This window comes from Ipomoea triloba, chromosome 6 (genome assembly GCF_003576645.1).
Source record: "Ipomoea triloba cultivar NCNSP0323 chromosome 6, ASM357664v1".
Lineage (NCBI taxonomy): Eukaryota > Viridiplantae > Streptophyta > Magnoliopsida > Solanales > Convolvulaceae > Ipomoea > Ipomoea triloba.
Window position 1 is genome coordinate 19332125 of NC_044921.1, and position 22001 is coordinate 19354125.

General features: G+C 34.6%; 2 protein-coding genes and 1 long non-coding RNA gene across 3 annotated transcripts; 2 read left to right on the forward strand and 1 right to left on the reverse strand.

Moving 5' to 3' along the window:
* The first annotated feature begins 9561 nt into the window (after positions 1-9561).
* Positions 9562-10695, forward strand: LOC116021574. The gene is made up of 2 exons (XR_004099024.1): positions 9562-9653; positions 10417-10695. It is a non-coding gene; the product is annotated as an uncharacterized LOC116021574 (long non-coding RNA).
* A 743-nt stretch (positions 10696-11438) lies between these two features.
* Positions 11439-15207, reverse strand: LOC116021548. Its single transcript, XM_031261977.1, has 3 exons — positions 15059-15207; positions 12079-13183; positions 11439-12001 (listed from the first exon to the last, which is right to left on the reverse strand). Exons 2-3 carry the CDS (start codon positions 13123-13125, stop codon positions 11873-11875), a joined length of 1176 nt encoding a protein of 391 aa, XP_031117837.1. The 5' UTR covers positions 13126-13183; positions 15059-15207; the 3' UTR covers positions 11439-11872.
* Positions 15208-19086: 3879 nt separating this feature from the next.
* Positions 19087-21627, forward strand: LOC116023615 (receptor-like protein EIX2). Its single transcript, XM_031264620.1, has one exon. It carries the CDS (start codon positions 19087-19089, stop codon positions 21625-21627), a length of 2541 nt encoding a protein of 846 aa, XP_031120480.1.
* The last annotated feature ends 374 nt before the right edge of the window (positions 21628-22001 follow it).

The window sequence follows — 22001 nt, forward strand, 5'->3', positions numbered from 1 at the left end:
ATTCACACTATAAATTGAATTATCAAATTATTAATATAGTGGAAATAATCAAATCTGACACTTTAATAACATTTGAGAGATCACATATATATTGGGAACTGTCTAACTCTTGAACTGTCTCAATAGACTTACTTCAATAGTTCAAAAGTTATCTTAGAAATTTTGCTTCAACAGTAGGGTAGGGTTCAATTCATGGAAAGTCCATTGATCAGAGGTGATCGATGAAGATTGATTGGTGAATTTAACATTTAAAGATTTTGTTGTGTAGAAGTAAGCTTTTGTTGTTCTATGGTTCTAAGAGATGACGTCTCATTCATATGTGGATTAAGCATATAATCTTAAAATAATATAAAGAGTCACTTATAATTTGCCCAGCACTTTTTCCGGCGGAATTTCTTGTACCTTGTGCTTTTGCGGATGTGCTTTGCAAACAGAATGCCATATTTGCCCTTGCAGATGATCGGCCGTCCAAATTCAGACCGCTTAAATACAACTCTAACACTATTTGCATGGGCCTTCTTTGAATATTATATCCGCATGTCCGCATGCTATGTATACATAATTTAGGATTCAATATTATATTATTAACCTGCATACCCACTCCTCCACTAAGCAAACCAACTCCACTAATTTTTGTATGTGTATGTGTTGTCATGGGGAATAAAACAAAGAAATAGCGGCCGACACATGCATATCAACATCTTTCTCTCTCTCTCCAAATTCTTATCAAACCAACCCCTGAGGAGGTGCATGAATCTATGATCTGCGATGTTGCTCTTTCGCTCTCCCGCTGGCTCGGCTCGGGATGGATGACATAGACGACGTCGGAGGGCTGCGACGGAGGCTATCGCGGCTGAGGTAAGTGGCGCTGGTTGTTTACTCTTTCTCTTTCTCTCTCTGTCTGCAAATTCTTATCAATCTCAGGAAAGAAGAGAGGATAGATCGAATAATGCAGCTGGCAAGAGAAATAATTGAAGAATGGGTAGAGCGCCTTGCTATGACAAAAATAACGTGAAAAAAAGGGCGATGGTCGCCAGATCGAAGAAGATGCTAAGTTGAAGGCTTATATTGAACAGCATGCAACCGGTGGTTATGTGACTTCTGTGCGAGTCTCCCGCAACTACGCTTATATTCATCTTTATTGAATCAATTATAGTTGTGTGACATGGTTTTCTTGTATTTGGGGTATGTATTGGGTTGTGGGTTTGTCAATTTGCGTGTGTTGTGGCATTTATTTTGTAAAACCGGGGTTAGTGAGTTTTAGTGGCATTGGGTTGGCAAGTTGTCACCCACGCCTGAATTTTTTTCTCTGGATTTTGGTTATCTATTTTGTTTCTTTATACTTCTGCACGGGAAGAAGGCGAATAAGAGGCTGATCCGTATGGAACGGGAAGAAGGCGAAGATAAAGGCGAAGAAGAGGCTGATCCGTATGGAGGCTTGTTGGATGCTGAGCAGAGCAAAATTGTCATAATCAAAGAGCAGATTGAAGATCCAGAACAGGTTTATTGTTTCTCTTCAAATTAGATGCTTTTAGAATTTGGCTGGTTTTCTTACTCAATTAAAAAATTGTTATTTTTTATCTGTTCTTCATCACACTCAGGTTCGTCACGTACACACTTCAATTCCTACGTGATATCTCTACAGGGTCGTGGGTTTGAGTAACGAGTGCGGCGCATAGTGACGGTGACGGTATGCGGCGAAACAACGACGGACGAGGGTGACGATGATGACGATCTTGGAAGATGTCTGGTCGCCTGAACAGCGACTTGGACGGGAAAAGCAGTAGCATTTGGTGGCGGAGGAGGTCTACCATATGCGATGGTGCTCCTTCGATCTCCAGCCGGCTACGCTTGCGATGGACGACGATCTCCAGCTGCCTCAACGTCGAGGAAACACCTTTGACTTGAAGCTATGATATTGAAAAATGAAGAACACATCCTGTCTCAGGTAAGAACATTGAATATAAACATGAATAGGAAATTAGAAATTCACTTCCGCAAAAGTTTGTTTAAGCATATCTCTATCTCTATATACCTCAATCTCTATCTGTATCACTGTATCCCCAATCCTATTTTGAGAGATGAGTGAGATAGAGAGGCTCAGAGGCCAGAGACTATAGAAATGGATGAGAGGAAGAGATGGTGGGTGAGATCGAGAGTATAATCCAATCTGCCTAAAACATTATTTAAACAGATTTATGGGAGGTGTGCGACTGTTTGTAACTCTGATAGACATTGCATGCGGATGAGAGAAGTATTTGTTTTTAAAGGTGGTCGGAAAAAATAGAAATATTTTACACCTACCTCTGTGACTCTGTCACGGTCTTCTTCTGAATCCCTTGCATCCCTTTGTAGAGTGAGGGAAGAAATTTAGAACATTAAAATTGATATATGCTTGTGTTTTTGGTTTAGTTGTTGACCGATAATTCTTGTTGCCATGTGAAGTGGAATCTGATTCCAAGAGTCAGACAAGCACAAAGCTTAATGAATTATTTTAGCATGGCTTAATTAAAAAAAATGTCATTTATTTTTTAAATGCCGACATAGGCATATGGCCACAGGTGCTCAAGGACCTCAACAATGTAAATTACTTTCATGCATGGTTTGAAGAAAGCTGCATCTTTTGCACATGGGAAGCGCAGAATGTCTCCTTGGAATTATATGCACATGGGATTTCAAATTTAAATCCCCCTCATCCTGGTGTGCAAGACTGCAATAAGGTGATGCATATTTAATTTATAGACTTTAACCTTTTATTAATGGAAATCTTTTATCAAAGTTATTTCTAGAATCTTTCAATTTTTTTCTTCTTTTTCTTACACGTAACTTATTTTTATTTTTTTAAAACCTTTAAACTCAAACTCAGATAAAACATTGTTTCAACTTCCATTATTCTATTTACTAGATTTAATTTCAACCCAAAATCTCAATAAATCTTTCCTTTCTGCAATGCTGCCTTTTAATTTTGCATTAAATTAACCAAATTTTTGCAATTATATATATTGTATTATCCAGCTTGACCTCTTCTCAAGCCTTCCTGATTTCTAAGGTTGGGAATTCAACTTCGATGTAATTAATTTTTTGGTCACACGAATATGAGCAGGACAAAGGTAATGGTAATGCCTGTACTAACTTCTTTTTCATGCTTCTTAATTACTATATGCATGCTTAAGAAGAAAATTGAAACATATAAATCTTATCTTATAATTGCTCATCCTTATTTATTACTTTATTATGGTCGTAATGTCAATATTAAAATGTTATGTTTCTTATATGAAAAAATTCGAATATATATACCTTCTGTGTTAAACTTATATTTCAATATTGTTCTACATTTTTGCGATCCAACTCCAAGAAAACAAAATACACCGAATATATTACCTTTAAGCAACATTAGAAATAGTATATATGTTTCCTATTTTTTTATTAATCATATATTTTTTTTTCCTCTACAACTATTTTTGTATAACTGTTGTACTAACATTTATATGATTTTCTAAAGCAAACTCAGTGAATGATACCACAAATTCAAACAAGGATTTTGTGAGTGGATTTGACTTAAATTCCATTCCACAATTGACTGATGATAGCAATGATAAATCTCTATACTTAGTATTTTGTCAATATTTTTTATTTTAAATAATAATAATTAAGTAGTGATATCAAATGTATCAATACAAATGGCTTTCATTATTAATGTATTTGAGATTATAATTAAGCTCTTGAATATGATTATATGTAATATAATTTGGATTTACTAATTCAAAAAATTCTTTCCATTTAGGTTACAAAGGAAATTGTTATATTACAGCAGAGCGTGAGTTACATGATACTACAAAGACGTTCACTTTCCGACTGCTTAAGGACAAATATTCAATTACTCTCGTGGGCCTGCTTTCTATATTATACATAAAGTTTGCCGACAAAAATAAAAAACAGGGGGCCATGGGGACAATCAAGCACTGATTCCAAATTTTTATCAAATTACGAGTTTGGCATTTTTTTTTGTTTTCTTCCTCTTTATCCTTTTGTCTTTTCGTCCAACCACTCCACTATCATCTTTTTTAAATTTTTTTTTAATCCACCCACTCACCCACTCCACTGTGTTATTTTCTTCCTCATTGACAGCCATCTTGCCTCACAGATGGAGTTGCAGATCGCAGACTCTCTTTCACTCACTCTTCTCAATTCCTTTACAGTCTAGAGTAATTTATTTTTATAATAAAATTGGGATATAAACAATAACCATATGAGATAAATTTGTGAAGAAGATGCTGATTTTTTTTTCTAATTTTGTTTCAAGGTTCGCCGAAGCAGCAGGTGCAAGTCAACGGATGGTGAGACTGAAAATCCGAGCAGTAAGACGAGTCTTCAAGGATATGGGAGGACATCATCTATCTATTCATGGGCGAAGCTCTACCGTTGATGGTGGTTGGCGACGACGGCAGCAGCAACGGACGAACGAGTTCCTGTCCTGGCAAATAAATGTGAGACCAAGTTATGCGCAATTATGTGAAACTCCAAAATCTAGCCTGGATACGCATAAATACTGAAAGAAAGTAAACTTTAATTTATGTGTTTGTCATCTAATTTGCTGGCCCTTTTTGGGACTCATGCTGGACTGAACGACGTGTTAGAGTTAAAGAGTTTTCCGGTTGCATATTGTGTTTTATCAAATTTCATATTCAATTCAAGTGCTTGACTGGACAGTTTGATTTGTCCCCTCAGTCTTTACGACGAACAGCAGCAGACCGATGGAACTTGTCCCCAGTGATCTCCTCCTCAGGCGGCGATCACTGGAGAAAGTATCTTTATATTTTCCTCTCCTTCATTCATCTTCCACTTCTTGGGTCTTGCGATCACTACAAAGGCCAAAATTATTGGTGGCATGACAGATGAGATGGAAAACCTGTAGCCATTGTGGGGGACTACTGCATGACTCATTACGCATTATTAACAATGGACAGTACTGATAAAACAAAAACAAGATGTAAAAAAAATGCAATAATAGAAGGGTGGGAGACCACAACATAAACAAGATCTACAAAACAAAAAAAAAAAAGCAATAATATAATGGTGGGAGACCACAACATGACTCATTATGCACTCATAATTATGGAGCTGATACTGATTAAGAAAAGACAAGATTAAGAAGACCATAAATATATAAAAAAAATTAAGTGATTGGATTTTTTTTTGTTGTGTCGGAATAGTTAGCCGCCACCATCAATAATGAGAAAGATAGGATCGCGTAAACCTGTTATTTGGTGAATACAACAACAAAATGATAGGAGTGATTGGATTGGACAACCAAATTCACTATGCTTAAAGAACAAATCGACATTTAGGGTGNGGTGGGAGACCACAACATGACTCATTATGCACTCTTAATTATGGAGCTGATACTGATTAAGAAAAGACAAGATTAAGAAGACCATAAATATATAAAAAAAATTAAGTGATTGGATTTTTTTTTGTTGTGTCGGAATAGTTAGCCGCCACCATCAATAATGAGAAAGATAGGATCGCGTAAACCTGTTATTTGGTGAATACAACAACAAAATGATAGGAGTGATTGGATTGGACAACCAAATTCACTATGCTTAAAGNTTGTTATTTTTTATCTGTTCTTCATCAACCTCAGGTTCTTCATCACACTCAGGTTCGTCACGTACACACTTCAATTCCTACGTGATATCTCTACAGGGTCGTGGGTTTGAGTAACGAGTGCGGCGCATAGTGACGGTGACGGTATGCGGCGAAACAACGACGGACGAGGGTGACGACGATGACGATCTTGGAAGATGTCTGGTCGCCTGAACAGCGACTTGGACGGGAAAAGCAGTAGCATTTGGTGGCGGAGGAGGTCTACCATATGCGATGGTGCTCCTTCGATCTCCAGCCGGCTACGCTCGCGATGGACGACGATCTCCAGCTGCCTCAACGTCGAGGAACACCTTTGACTTGAAGCTATGATATTGAAAAATGAAGAACACATCCTGTCTCAGGTAAGAACATTGAATATAAACATGAATAGGAAATTAGAAATTCACTTCCGCAAAAGTTTGTTTAAGCATATCTCTATCTCTATATACCTCAATCTCTATCTGTATCACTGTATCCCAATCCTATTTTGAGAGATGAGTGAGATAGAGAGGCTCAGAGGCCAGAGACTATAGAAATGGATGAGAGGAAGAGATGGTGGGTGAGATCGAGAGTATAATCCAATCTGCCTAAAACATTATTTAAACAGATTTATGGGAGGTGTGCGACTGTTTGTAACTCTGATAGACATTGCATGCGCGATGAGAGAAGTTTTGTTTTAAAGGTGGTCGGAAAAATAGAATATTTTACACCTACCTCTGTGACTCTGTCACGGTCTTCTTCTGAATCCCTTGCATCCCTTTGTAGAGTGAGGGAAGAATTTAAACATTAAAATTGATATATGCTTGTGTTTTTGGTTTAGTTGTTGACCGATAATTCTTGTTGCCATGTGAAGTGGAATCTGATTCCAAGAGTCAGACAAGCACAAAGCTTAATGAATTATTTTAGCATGGCTTAATTAAAAAAAATGTCATTTATTAAATGCCGACATAGGCATATGGCCACAGGTGCTCAAGGACCTCAACAATGTAAATTACTTTCATGCATGGTTTGAAGAAAGCTGCATCTTTTGCACATGGGAAGCGCAGAATGTCTCCTTGGAATTATATGCACATGGGATTTCAAATTTAAATCCCCTCATCCTGGTGTGCAAGACTGCAATAAGGTGATGCATATTTAATTTATAGACTTTAACCTTTTATTAATGGAAATCTTTTATCAAAGTTATTTCTAGAATCTTTCAATTTTTTCTTCTTTTTCTTACACGTAACTTATTTTTTTTTTTTAAACCTTTAAACTCAAACTCAGATAAAACATTGTTTCAACTTCCATTATTCTATTTACTAGATTTAATTTCAACCCAAAATCTCAATAAATCTTTCCTTTCTGCGATGCTACTTTTAATTTTGCATTAAATTAACCAAATTTTGCAATTATATATTTGTATTATCCAGCTTGACCTCTTCTCAAGCCTTCCTGATTTCTAAGGTTGGGAATTCAACTTCGATGTAATTAATTTTTGGTCACACGAATATGAGCAGGACAAAGGTAATGGTAATGCCTGTACTAACTTCTTTTTCATGCTTCTTAATTACTATATGCATGCTTAAGAAGAAAATTGAAACATATAAATCTTATCTTATAATTGCTCATCCTTATTTATCTTTATTATGGTCGTAATGTCAATATTAAAATGTTAGTTTCTTATATGAAAAATTCGAATATATATACCTTCTGTGTTAAACTTATATTTCAATATTGTTCTACATTTTTGCGATCCAACTCCAAGAAACAAAATACACCGAATATATTACCTTTAAGCAACATTAGAAATAGTATATATGTTTCCTATTTTTTATTAATCATATATATTTTTTCCTCTACAACTATTTTCGTATAACTGTTGTACTAACATTTATATGATTTTCTAAAGCAAACTCAGTGAATGATACCACAAATTCAAACAAGGATTTTGTGAGTGGATTTGACTTAAATTCCATTCCACAATTGACTGATGATAGCAATGATAAATCTCTATACTTAGTATTTTGTCAATTTTTTATTTTAAATAATAATAATTAAGTAGTGATATCAAATGTATCAATACAAATGGCTTTCATTATTAATGTATTTGAGATTATAATTAAGCTCTTGAATATGATTATATGTAATATAATTTGGATTTACTAATTCAAAAAATTCTTTCATTTAGGTTACAAAGGAAATTGTTATATTACAGCAGAGCGTGAGTTACATGATACTACAAAGACGTTCACTTTCCGACTGCTTAAGGACAAATATTCAATTACTCTCGTGGCCTGCTTTCTATATTATACATAAGTTGCCGACAAAATAAAAAACAGGGGCCATGGGACAATCAAGCACTGATTCCAAATTTTTATCAAATTACGAGTTTGGCATTTTTTTTTGTTTTCTTCTTTATCCTTTTGTCTTTTCGTCCAACCACTCCACTATCATTTTTTTTAATTTTTTTTAATCCACCCACTCACCCACTCCACTGTGTTATTTTCCTCATTGACAGCCATCTTGCCTCACAGATGGAGTTGCAGATCGCAGACTCTCTTTCACTCACTCTTCTCAATTCCTTTACAGTCTAGAGTAATTTATTTTTATAATAAAATTGGGATATAAACAATAACCATATGAGATAAATTTGTGAAGAAGATGCTGATTTTTTTTCTAATTTTGTTTCAAGGTTCGCCGAAGCAGCAGGTGCAAGTCAACGGATGGTGAGACTGAAAATCCGAGCAGTAAGACGAGTCTTCAAGGATATGGGAGGACATCATCTATCTATTCATGGGCGAAGCTCTACCGTTGATGGTGGTTGGCGACGACGGCAGCAGCAACGGACGAACGAGTTCCTGTCCTGGCAAATAAATGTGAGACCAAGTTATGCCAATTATGTGAAACTCCAAAATCTAGCCTGGATACGCATAAATACTGAAAGAAAGTATTAATTTATGTGTTTGTCATCTAATTTGCTGGCCCTTTTTGGACTCATGCTGGACTGAACGACGTGTTAGAGTTAAAGAGTTTTCCGGTTGCATATTGTGTTTTTATCAAATTTCATATTCAATTCAAGTGCTTGACTGGACAGTTTGATTTGTCCCCTCAGTCTTTACGACGAACAGCAGCAACCGATGGAACTTGTCCCCAGTGATCTCCTCCTCAGGCGGCGATCACTGGAGAAAGTATCTTTATATTTTCCCTCTCCTTCATTCATCTTCCACTTCTTGGGTCTTGCGATCACTACAAAGGCCAAAATTATTGGTGGCATGACAGATGAGATGGAAAACCTGTAGCCATTGTGGGGACTACTGCATGACTCATTACGCATTATTAACAATGGACAGTACTGATAAAACAAAAACAAGATGTAAAAAAATGCAATAATAGAGGTGAGACACAACAACAAGATCTACAAAACAAAAAAAAAAAGCAATAATATAATGGGGGAGACCACAACATGACTCATTATGCACTCTTAATTATGGAGCTGATACTGATTAAGAAAAGACAAGATTAAGAAGACCATAAATAAAAAAAAAATTAAGTGATTGGATTTTTTTTTGTTGTGTCGGAATAGTTAGCCGCACCATATAATGAGAAAGATAGGATCGCGTAAACCTGTTATTTGGTGAATACAACAACAAAATGATAGGAGTGATTGGATTGGACAACCAAATTCACTATGCTTAAAGAACAAATCGACATTTAGGGTGGGGTACCACGTGACTCATGCTACTTACAAGGATATATATATATATATATATATATATATATATATATATATATATATATATATTTATTTATTTATTTATTTATTTATTTATTTATTTATTTATTTATATAAAATAACATTGAAATAAATGCCAAAAACAGTTTTAAAAACATTCAATACAAATGGCCATTGTAACAACGCCATTTCCATACCAAAATTTTTTTACGACCTTTGCTAAAAAAAATTCTTACAAAACCATTGTGGAATCACATCTACGCAAAAAAAAAAAATCTACAACGACGTTCAGGTATTTCTTTTTTACTGATGATGAAAATCTAAGTTCCGAATTTACAATTTCCATACTACAATAAGTGAAAACAATAATTTTGAAGGACATGAGATCTTACCAAATGATATCCATGTAATTTCCTAAACTGCTGAACTTTCATTGTTAGGCTGATATATCTATATATTTTGCTGTGATATGTATATTTCATCTTCGATTTACTTAACTCATAGCTTATATATATGTATGTCGCGTGATTGTTCTTCGTCGTATCATTACTTAAGCCACAAACATATATAATTATATACATCATTACTTAAGACACAAACATATATACACAATTTACAACAGATCGTGACAAATTGTTCAACTTCATGCTTAAAAAATATAACAAAAAATTATTTAATCAACTTATAGAATTGGACACATGGTTTGCAGCTTTATGGTTTAAAAAAAATATTCTTATTTAATTATAAAGTACACGTATATACATGCATCTCAAAGAAAGCAAAAGATTGTCACCTTTTTTTACTTGGGCACATGGCTTACAACTTGTTTAAAATCTCTATGTTTTAAAAAAAAATCGTGTAAAAGTACACGTATATCCGCACACCTCAAAGAAAGTAAAAGATTATCAACTCTTTTTTACGCATATATCCATAGCTCAAACCAAGCAAAAGATTTCCAACTTTTTTAATCTCTCTTTAATTGAGCTGAAGGTTAATACACACAGGAAAAAAATAGTATTCATCTTCCTACTTGATAATTTTTTTTTTCAAAACAGGTTATTGATCAAGTGATCTGTTGCTCATTTGTTTGAGTCAATTTCAATAGCCGCACTTCTCAAACTGTGAGTTAAAAATTACACCTTTGCACACCTCTTTTAATTGTAAAAACTTATTTCTATTCTTACAAAATTATTTATATTTATATTCATTTATGCTTATTTATTTTTTATGTCGCATTTAGCCATTTAGGTGGAATTTAGTTTGCTTCTCAGCAAATATTGAGCAAGTTATCTACTACTCATTTGTTTAATAATTTAAACCCCTACAACAAACAAATCATTTGGAGATCATTTTGTACATGTTCGATTCGTACTTTTATATTTTTTATTATACATTGATGCAATTTGACACAACTTTTTTTTTATTGAGATGGACAATAATTTAAATACATGTATAAGTCTTCATTTCAAATTGTTTATGTTTTCTTTCGTGCAACACAACTAACTTTATTTAAAGAAATAAAAGCATTACATGTTAGTACATTTATTTGAATATGAGATATGAACAACCAAAAACACAAGTTTCTATGTTTGTTTTAGAAACTGTACGAACAAAAAACCCAAAGTAGGACACTAACAATGATGTAGGAGAATGAACTAATAAACTTGTATATATAAATGCTACAACTCTATTTATTATCAATAAACTTGTATGTATGAATCTCCGTTTGACAAAAATAAACTAGCTCTTTATATTTATATCGTACATAACTATTGAAATAACACTCTTGACCTCTTAATTAAATTCAAATTTAAACAAAAAAAATTACAAAATAAATACCAAAGAATTTAAATTTTAACACATTTTTTAATATCATTGTATTTATTCGATCTTTGTTGGGCATTATACTACCCGCATCGCGCGTGCCACCGCTAGTGTGTCTAATATAGGGAAGAATGAAAAGAGACAAGAGGAGTAGATATGAAAAGTCACAAATAACCTTAGAAAACTCTAGACAGTAGTGCTACCTAACGAATGCTCTAACACTAACATTTACAAAACGGTAATAATGAAAAAGGGGCCAAAATTGTGTTTTTCCCTCACATATATACTAAAGGAGAATGCTGTCATATCCAGTTACATTCCATTCCCACATATCTGTAACTTTGAAGTGGAGCCTTAATTACATTAATTCATGTAAACTCCAACTTGAACATTAACATTACTGTTGTTAAAAAAAATACCACAGAAATCCAATGCTTTCCAAGGATAGTCAAACATGGAAAGTCATTAAACAAAAGAGTTTGCAAGGACTTGTACACAACAAACCTTGAAAATTAGTCGTTTTTGTCTAAATTTGTAAAACCTAAACACAGTAAACTATTGTTAGCCAGCTTGCTCCATAACCCAGTATGACTTCCCAAGCTCTGTGGGGTTCTTGCTCTTGACTGCTATACAATACAAAGTGATGGCATTTATGAACAAGAGGACCTAGGATTGGGGAATCCTAAGCTATTGAAGAGCTGTCCCACGTCTGTCCTCACTTTCTGTAGACTTCATTCCATTAGATTCATTTCTCATACCAACTGCCACGTCTCGACCATCGGGTTTCTGGATCTCGATCAAATTTTCCTGCAAAGCCTTCAAAAACAAAAAATTTCGGCAATTGATACATGCACACAGGGGTTACAAAGAATGGGCTGTGCAACTTTACTTACCTGTAGAAGCTCAGTCATCCTGCCAGTGCCATAGTTCATGAATGTCTTGGAAATAGATTTAGAGTTGTGAAGATTGGGCTGTACAGCTTCGAAAGTTTCCTTCAATGGAGGCTCATTCATGTCCCCAATTTGTTGACGTGAATTTTCTGATGCCAGTGAGGATCGCTGTATTCCCTCAGTACCTTTGCTACGCATGACTACATCATTCGGTAGTATTTGGTTGGTCTCTTCCCCATGCTCGACATCTCTTCTTTTCTCACTAACTGAATCATTTTCATTCTGCAAAATGTTTGATGCTACTTGCTGGCCGGCTTGTGTTAGTGAAGGTTGTACTACATGTGTGTTCGTCATGGTTGTTGATCCAATAGGGGGTAGCATAGCTAAGGGTGTAACCATCTGCACATCCTTTTCTTGGAAAGCAGCTTGGGATGCATCCGAAGACACTTGACTAGTGCTTGATCCATTTGTTAGGTTAACAGGCTGGAGTACAACAGGAACCACGGTGCCTCTAGCACCCACCGGTGGGACTGAAGGGGCTACTACTGTCAAGGATGCAACCATAGCTTTTGAAGCCCGATTTACTTGTCTGTGCCGTCCAAGTTGGGATCCATTCAGCTCAGTCTTCTGCCTGAATCGCTTATGTCCATGCTTTTGATTCTCTACTGGTTGATGAGTTTCATTTCTTTGTATCATCTGAACATGTGGAGCAACATCATTTTCTGCTGTTATAGGAACATAATGTCCAGGCTTAAAGACAATGCCCCTCAGGTTGGTATTGCTGTCTCCAATTCTAACACTGAGCAAATAACCGGCATCAAACACAGCCTCAACAATACCAGTAACTGCCTTACCAACCATGGCATCATTTACATCAATATTTTTCTCAATTTGCGGGGTTTGGCTATTTTTCACACTATCAACACCCAGTGGTCTTTGAACACTGCTCATACGAGGAAGACTGGGGTCCTTCCTTGGTCGGCCCCGTTTTCGCTTCATAGGGAGGGCAAGTTGGCTATTGGAATGATCAAGTTGAATTGCTTGGTTCATTTTCAGAAGAAAAATTAAATCGCTGTCTTATCTCTAAATCCCCAATAGTGCATCAGCCCTGTTGAAAGAAACCAGCCTTGTAAAATTTGAAATAATAAACAGCATCTAAAATACAAAGCAATGCCTGATATCACAAAGTAAATTTGTATTTGGCAAAATCAAGAAAAAGTTTGGCAAGTTCAAATAATTCCACCATAGATTCAATAGTAATAACAACTTATAATAAGATGAGACATTTATAAGGATGCCAAATGTAGGATAGCATCTTTTCCTTCTAAAACAATCCGAGCTAAAGGTGGGTCCCTCCAGAACCCCTCCTCCCCAAAATATTAACAAAGGAAATAAGATCAAACAACATTACAGAATATTTTCTGTTCACTAATTAGAAATTCCTCCAGTTTTTTCCTGGAAAATAGTTAATGGAAAACAAGATTTTCTGTTCAAAATAAACTGTTCTTAGAAATTCAAAAATAGAAAACATTGTTTAAGGAATTTGAAAATTTAGAAAACACTATACAGATGTTTTTCAGAATTTCTTTGTTAAATGGAAATCATTTTTTCAAATGCAAAAACATGCTTTCATAACCACCATTACCTATTTACATACCTCAACCACCACTTCCCTACTGCCCTACTGCTACTACCACTACTGCCATTACAACTGCTTACGTCTACCCACTACTACCATTCATGCGACTGTACTACAATTATTCACCTACCTCCATTTACTACTGCATTCACTAATCACTATGATTAGTCATCTTCTTCATTTGTTTATCACTATTACTATCACGATTGCTCATCTTAAAATTTTCTACCACTATTGGCGCAATCACTTTGGCCCATCCCATGCTATCCATGAAAAGGATTGGATGTGACTTTTTAGTCATTCAAAACTTTTAGATTTCATGTTATAATGAAGTTTAGGCATTCAAAACTTTTATATATCCATAATTCCACTTACTCCAAAACTGAACTGTATTTTAATTTGATTTTTAGTCACCATAAAAATTTTGACATAAAAAATAATTTTGAAGCAATCAAATCATAAAACAAATTCATATTTTATAAACTGAAAAATAATTGATTTTGAATACACATTTTCAAGTATTCCAATGAAAAATGAAATTTTGAAAAAAAATAAAATTTAATCGAATATGAAAGGAAAACATTTTCTACAACTAAGCAGTCCCTGAAATTTTATAAACATATACCAAAGCTATGACCTAGAAACTCTAGATGGCCGGTAAATTTCCGTGATCAAGAGAAGCAAAGGAAGCAGACATAGACTCAACAGCACGCATTGTCATGCTGCAGCCAAGCATATGCACCCAAGTTAGAGCAGACCATATTCAAGGGGACCACTCCAATATCATGCTCTGTAAAAAGACAGTCTGAAGTACCAAATTCCCAGGAAAATGTTAAGATAGAAGAAGTGTAAAAGTGGTATCTTGTTGCATTTAGTGCCAATTTTTTCCACAGATATCAAACAATAGGACATTAGGATGCTTTTCTGAAAATAGCAAAAATTTTGAAAAAGCAATGACATTTTTTGACTGACAAAGTAAGAGGAAGTTAGAACCAACTAATCCACTATTGCTAATGCCGTAAAGATAAAAGGACAACAACACTCCAGGATTATTTTTCTCTGTCAAAAACAGTTTTTTAAAAAAAAAATTAATAACAAGACCAAATAATAACGAACTTTAAACCCTAAAAACAGCCGGCAAATTTTATCCCACAAACCATAAATCTGCTGCAAAAATCGTCACGTAAGTTTCAACCTTTTTGCTACCATAACATCTAATTCGGTACAAATCTTAGAACGAAGCGACATTAAAGGCAGACAAACTTAAATAAAATTCAATATAAAATAGCAAAATAATCGATTTTTTTTAAAGAAAGATATATATAAACCAAAATGTGAGCGTACCTGATCAGAGAGAAACGAGGGGGCTTGCAAGAAGCGACGAAAATGGAGGAATTTGGAATTTGAAACCCTAGATTTGGGTGGGTAAGACTTCGGATGAGTGAAGAGTGAGAGCAAAGGAGAGATAATTATTACAAATTAATAAAATATGTTTTTTTAGGAGTGTTAAACAGCGCATTAACGAGACTTTTTGATACATGATAAGGACAAAGGCACGCCTCAGGTGAAACGTGATAAAGTGACGGGCTGTGAGCCTCAACTGCAACGTGGCATCCGTTCAAGAAACATTCAAATACTGGTATCAAAAAAGCAGAAGTGACAGCTCAAAATATACTAGGCTCCGTTTGGAAATATAGAAAAAATATTTTTTAAAATAATTTTCAAAAAAATGCTTTATTTTTTGAAAAATATTACAATTTTTTTATATTTGATTATGTGTCTAAAAATTATTATTTTTAGTTTAATTAAAAAATAACAAATTATATTTTTTCATTTCGTAATATTTTTTTTTTAAATGAACATTTTATTTGTTATAATAATAATAATAATAATAATAATAATAAGTTGTGATGGTGGTGGTGGTAGTTGTTAGTGTTGGTGGTGGCAGTGGAGTGGCGGTGGCGGTGATGGATTTGGTAGTGGTAATGGTGGTATGGTAGTTGAGGTAATGGTGTGGTGTTGTTGGTGTTGGTGTTGTTGGTGGACCGGCGATGGTGATGGTGTGGTAGCAGTGGTGGTAATTATTGGTGTTGGTGGTGTAGTTGTATTGTGGTGTGGTGTAGTGTTGGTGTTTGTGGTGGTGTAATATAATAATTTGAAAATTAACTTTAAAAAAAAAAAAGTAAAAGAGAGGTATGAAAATAAAGAATCTAAAAAATGTCTTTCGACTAAAAAATTAGGAAGACGTTTTTTCCAAGTTGAGTTTCCAATTTGTTTTTCCCAAATTGAGTTTCCAAATTTCCAAAATTAGGAAGACATTTTTCAAATTTCCAAGCGGATCCTAAATAAAAAATGTGTATAACTAGATTTAGACCGCTGAATTTTTAGTCTATCTAGTTATTGAATTTAAAATATGTATAATTAGATTATCAAATATGTAAGAATTGTGTAAATTTTTTTTTACAAGTTATCAAGTTTCAAATAAAAATTACTTACTTCAGTTTCTTAATTGTTTATATAGAAATTTATAGATAATACATTTTAAAGAATCATAAGTGTTTCAGCTAGCTCGTCTCTCCGATCCTCTCCTCTCCCTCCGCCAGTGGGGCAAATGCCGCCAGATGCGAGGGCTCTTTACGTTTATTGTAGTAAGTTTCGCGTCTAAATAAGTCAATGGAATGATTGGAATTTGACCAAGCCCATGAGTAGTTAAAGCAAGTGAATGATTTGAAATTTGAGTTATTTCACGGAATTAAAAAAAAATAGCAATGGTTGAAGTTTGGATGAGCGGTTGTCCAAACTAAATAAATAATAATAGTAATAATAGTAATAATAATAATAATAATAATAATAACATTATTATTATTATTATTATTTATTAACAAAATATACATAATATACTAATTTCAAACATATAATTTAAATGTCGTTTTTTTCCATGATCCATAAAGAAAGATGGAATCAATGCTATAACAATTGTTGAAATTTGAAACGCGCTACTGTGAACAACCATTGCTAGTGGTGTTAATGCGGGTTGACCCGCTCCACTGCGAGTTGAAACTTTTGTGGGCCAGTTTGCGAAGCCCACGGGCTAAAAGTCTTCAACCTTAGCCTGCCTCATGCAGGCTTGCGAGCCAACTTACTCATGAGAAAACTAATAACTAATTTCAGTCTTAAATCTCTAAAAAGTGGACAGATCAGAAGTTCAAGAGTCTAATTGCAACTTTCAAAAGTTCAAGAGTCTAATTGATTTCTTACCTAAAGTTTGAGGGTATATTTAACCATTTTTCCTTTTTTTTTTAATGTTAGAGTATAATTGACTTCTAGTGGCACCTGGTTGCACCTTCACATGAAAATGGGTGGTTCGAGCCTCAGTGGAGGTGATATTGGCTCTTTGTGTTTCATTTGGTTGAGAAAGTAGCTATGAAGTATGGACAGATACTACATTGTAACCGAGTCAATACTCAATAGTACCAAAAAAAGAAAAGGAGAAGAATTTAATATACAATAAATGTACTTGGCAGAAATTTCCTAGATTGCATTTTGTGGGCGCTAAATGCTATTAAGTCTAAATCAGGGTGCTTCCCACTCCAGGGGTCACCTCTAATCAAGTTGTGTTAGAGTAATTTCAACAAATTGATGTTTTTTCTCAATTTTTGAGATGTAAAGTAGGGTAAAGGTGTAGGGAAAAAAATTAAAATAAATGAAAATTAAAAAAAAAATAATAATAATAAATTGTAGGTCAAATTCTGGCTGTGGCAAAAACTAACATTTGTTTAATAGCAACTTCATTGGAGATTTTTTTTAACAAGATGAGAGAGAGGCTTAGTTGGAAGGAAGAGAAGAGAGAAAAAAATTTGTAGAAATGAAATTTTTTGTGGGTCTTACAAAAATAAAAATATCACGCTAATAATTACGGAAGTATTTTAATTTTTTTTTACTCTTGTCATAATTTTTTACCCCTAACTATTTTTCTCTTCCTCTATGTCTTAGTTGGCAAAAAATCCAACAAAAAATAACTAATTATTTTCATCTCTTTCCTCTCACATCCTTCTTCCACATAAGCACCAAAACCTACAAAAACCCTACAATTTAAAATTCGTTTATGTGGGTGCTCATAGATTTCAAATGTTAGGTATTGACTTTAGAATTGTAGGCATTAATTAAAACAAGCAAAATGATATCACCCACTTCTCTAAAGCATATATAATATATATATATATATATATATATATATATATATATATATATATATATATAGAAGTAATTATTCTTACGCATGCACGCAATTGAATTTCTATAATCAATAATTGTCGTAGTGCGTAGACTATAGAGGGAAAAATGTTGAAAATAAGGTGTGTAAAGGTTGAAAATAAGGTGTGTAAACTGCAAAGGTTATATTCCTCACTAGATTACATTGCCTACTCATTTTCCAGACGCTGTCTCATTCGCACAAAGAAATAGAATCTGCGTGTGGCGGCTAACTGTTTTACCCCACCACCGGTCCGCCAATAACCACAACTCACCCGGTCAACTATGGTGTTAAGTCACAAATATATATATATAGCCAAGTTCCAGTGCAATCAGATCATTAAGTATGACGTACCAATAATATTAAGAAACGCACAACAATGAAATGCACTATACACCATAAAAATGCATCATACCTTTTCTCCTCTCATCTTCTTCCAAACTTCACCCTTGTGACTAGTTGAGCTGTCCATGCGAGCAAAAAAAAAAAAGAAGCACCATACATCACCACACCTAATGGTGCGTTTTGTGGTGATCTGTACCTAATGGTGCGTTTTGTGGTACATTGATGCATTTCATTGTTGTGCATTTTCTAACACTATTAGTGCATTTTTGCATACCTAATGGTGTGACCGCACGTTAAGACTTGTCCGCATTTGAGCTGACATATATATAATCAAATGAAACTATAGTAGAATTAAAATGATACTCTAATGTTACGTTGATATAACGAACCTAGCTTGTATGTATAAAATAAAATTGAATAACAAAGCTTATGCATATTGTCAAATGAACGTGTATGTTTTGCAATTAAAATATATTTTAGTATTGATATAATGAAGCTATTGTACGTGTGTGTGTGTATATATATATATATATATATAAACAAAGCAGATATATGAAGTGTAATTAAAATAATACTTCAACTTTATTATAATGAAACTGTTGTGTAAAAAATGAAACAATGGTCTATGTTGTTACATGGACCATTGTTTAGAGTAAAATTTACCCACAACTCACAACTATATATATATATATATATATATATATATATATATACATATGTTTAGAGTTTGCTTATACTACCTACCAAATCACCGTAGTTCAACAATACACACACAATGTTTGCTACACTTCCCCCCTTACTTTACCCTGCAATATTTCTTTGCTTGACTTGTGCTTTCTCACAAAGAGTTGCACCCCAAAATCCGATAAGGTGTATTGAGAGGGAGAGGCAAGCTCTTCTGGATTTCAAGCATGGCCTTGAGGATGACTATGGCCTTCTCTCTTCTTGGGGGAGTTCTATTCATCAAAGAGAATGCTGTAATTGGTGGGGCGTTCACTGCAACAACAACACTGCCCATGTAACCATTCTTGATATTCATGCCCCCTTAGATGATCATGGTTTCATACTTCAATTGAAAGGTTCCAAGGTTAGTCAATCTCTACTCCAACTCAAACATTTGGTTTATTTGGACCTTAGTAACAATGATTTCCAAGGGAATCCGATCCCCGAATTCATTGGTTCATTTGGGGGTTTACGGGTCTTGAGTCTCATGGACGCTAATTTCGCTGGTACTGTTCCTTGTGAGTTAGGGAACCTCACCAATCTTCGGGTTCTGAATATTACAGGAGGTGGTCTAAAGATGAATAATCTCGAGTGGCTCTCTCGTCTTTCTTCTCTAAGGTCCATTGACTTAAGTGGCAATGATTTTAGTGGGTCGCCAAAAACAATTGTTAGCCTCCCTCCTTTCCTTGAGAAATTAAGGTTTTCAAGTTGTTATGGACTCGATGAAACTTTGCCTTTCTCCTTGAATTCTCCTTCTCCATTTCTTTCCATTGTTGACTTTTCTGAAAACAATCTCATCACTTTTTCTTCGGTATTCCATTTGTTGCGCAATGTTAGCAAACAGCTCACTAGCATCAACCTATCAGGAAACATCTTAAATGGTTCCATTCCTGATGCACTTGGTGACATGAACTTTCTTGAGAGCCTTATTCTTGATTGGAATTTTTTTACAAATGGAATTCCAAAATCCTTTGGGAATTTAACCCATCTACAAATTCTCTCTCTGGGTAACAATCAATTGAATGAATCTATAGCCGATCTTTTCAAAAAGTTATCGGGAAAGTCATTACAAATCTTGGAATTATCGTTTAATAATCTCAGTGGTGAAATTCCGGTAGATATCGGCATTAGATTTCCATCATTGAGAATATTGCATGTGATTGAAAACCAGTTGAACGGATCATGTTTCACACTACCTTCAAGTCTTGAAGAGTTAGATTTATCTCGTAACAAAATTAGAGGGTTGTTGCAAGATATGAAATGTTTTGGACAAGAATGTGATCTTATACATCTCAATTTGGCTGACAATCAAATTACAGGACAATTTTTTGATTTGTCACATTTGCCGTCTTTAACAGAGTTGGATGTTTCTGGGAATCAAATTACAGGACATATTCCCGATCTATCACATGTTTTGTCCCTAACCATGTTAGATTTATCTGAAAACCATTTACAATGGGGCTTACCTGAAACTATGGGAAAGCTATCAAAGCTTGAAAGATTGTATGTCTCATCAAATTCATTGGAGGGAGTTTTAACTGATGCCCACTTTTCAAATCTCACCAATCTTCAATACTTGGGTTTATCCTTTAATGCAGCTTTGTACTTCAACTTGAGTGATAATTGGGTTCCCCCTTTTCAAATAAAGTATTTTTCTTGTGCAAATTGTAAAGTGGGTCCTCAATTTCCAAGATGGCTACAAAATCAGACTACATTAGATTATCTTGATATTTCTAATGGCAGCATTTCAGATACAATCCCCAGATGGTTTTGGAAATCTTCCATGAGTTCCAAGAGTTTCTATGGCATGAACTTGTCTTACAACAACATTGGTGGGAGAATTCCTGATTCAGTGACTAACTTCACCGCTGATTTTACATCGAGACTGATAGATTTGAGTTATAATAACATTTGGGGTCCCATACCATTACTTCCGGATGGTATTTCAATACTTCATCTCTCAAATAACAAGCTTTCTGGTCCAATTTCATTATTATGCTCGACTTTTGACTATTTTTCTAATTCTATTGATCTTTCTTATAACCAGCTCTCTGGTGAGATTCCTGATTGTTGGAATAACTCTACAAAACTATTAATTCTCAACTTGGGAAATAATCGTTTTTCTGGGAAGATTCCGGACTCTTTAGGCTCAATGTCTATAGTTCAATCATTGCACTTGAGAAACAACCACCTTACTGGGGAATTGCCTTCCTCTTTGCAAAATTGCACATTATTGAAAGTTATGGATTTTGGAGGCAATCAATTTACAGGGAGAATTCCAGCATGGATTGGAGGATCTTTAATGGATTTGGTAATTGTTAGCCTTCAAGATAACAAGTTCCATGGAGAAATGCCTTCAAATATTTGTTATCTCAAAAACATCCAAATCTTAGATTTTTTCGAGAATAAATTTACTGGGAAAATTCCACAATGCTTCAACAATTTCACTCTTTTGCTGCAAAAGAACAATTCCAAAGAGCTTCAATATGATTTTTCAGATTTCCTAGATCCTTTTAGTGTAGTTTACATAGACAATATTTTGATTCAATGGAAGAACCAAGAGTGGAATATAGGAAGCAACTGGAACTTCTAAAAAGCATTGACCTTTCAAGCAATCAATTGACTGGAGATATCCCCAAGGAAGTTTTTGCTCTCAAAGGATTGCTTTCTTTGAACCTTTCAAATAACCATTTGACAGGAAAAATCTTTCCAACAATTTATCAGATGGAAAATTTAGAGGTCCTTGATCTGTCTAAGAATCAACTCTCAGGTGCAATTCCAATAGGTCTTACTCGTTTGAATTTTCTTGCTGTTCTTGATTTGTCCAACAACTCCTTATCTGGCAAAATTCCAACCGGCACTCAACTCCAAAGTTTCAATGCTTCTTTTTATGCCGGAAATAGGGATTTGTGTGGAGACCCACTTCCCAAATGTTTGGCACATGCTCCCACACAAGACACCAACGAT

What these genes read in the sequence shown, in the direction of transcription:
- LOC116023615 (XM_031264620.1), top strand. Translation starts at nt 19,087, where the DNA reads ATGTTTGCTACACTTCCCCCCTTACTTTACCCTGCAATATTTCTTTGC.
- LOC116021548 (XM_031261977.1), bottom strand. Translation starts at nt 13,125, where the DNA reads ATGAACCAAGCAATTCAACTTGATCATTCCAATAGCCAACTTGCCCTC. An exon ending in GGATGACTGAGCTTCTACAG is followed by an intron (nt 12,002 to 12,078) that starts GTAAGTAAAGTT and finishes TTGTTTTTGAAG; the next exon opens with GCTTTGCAGGAAAATTTGAT.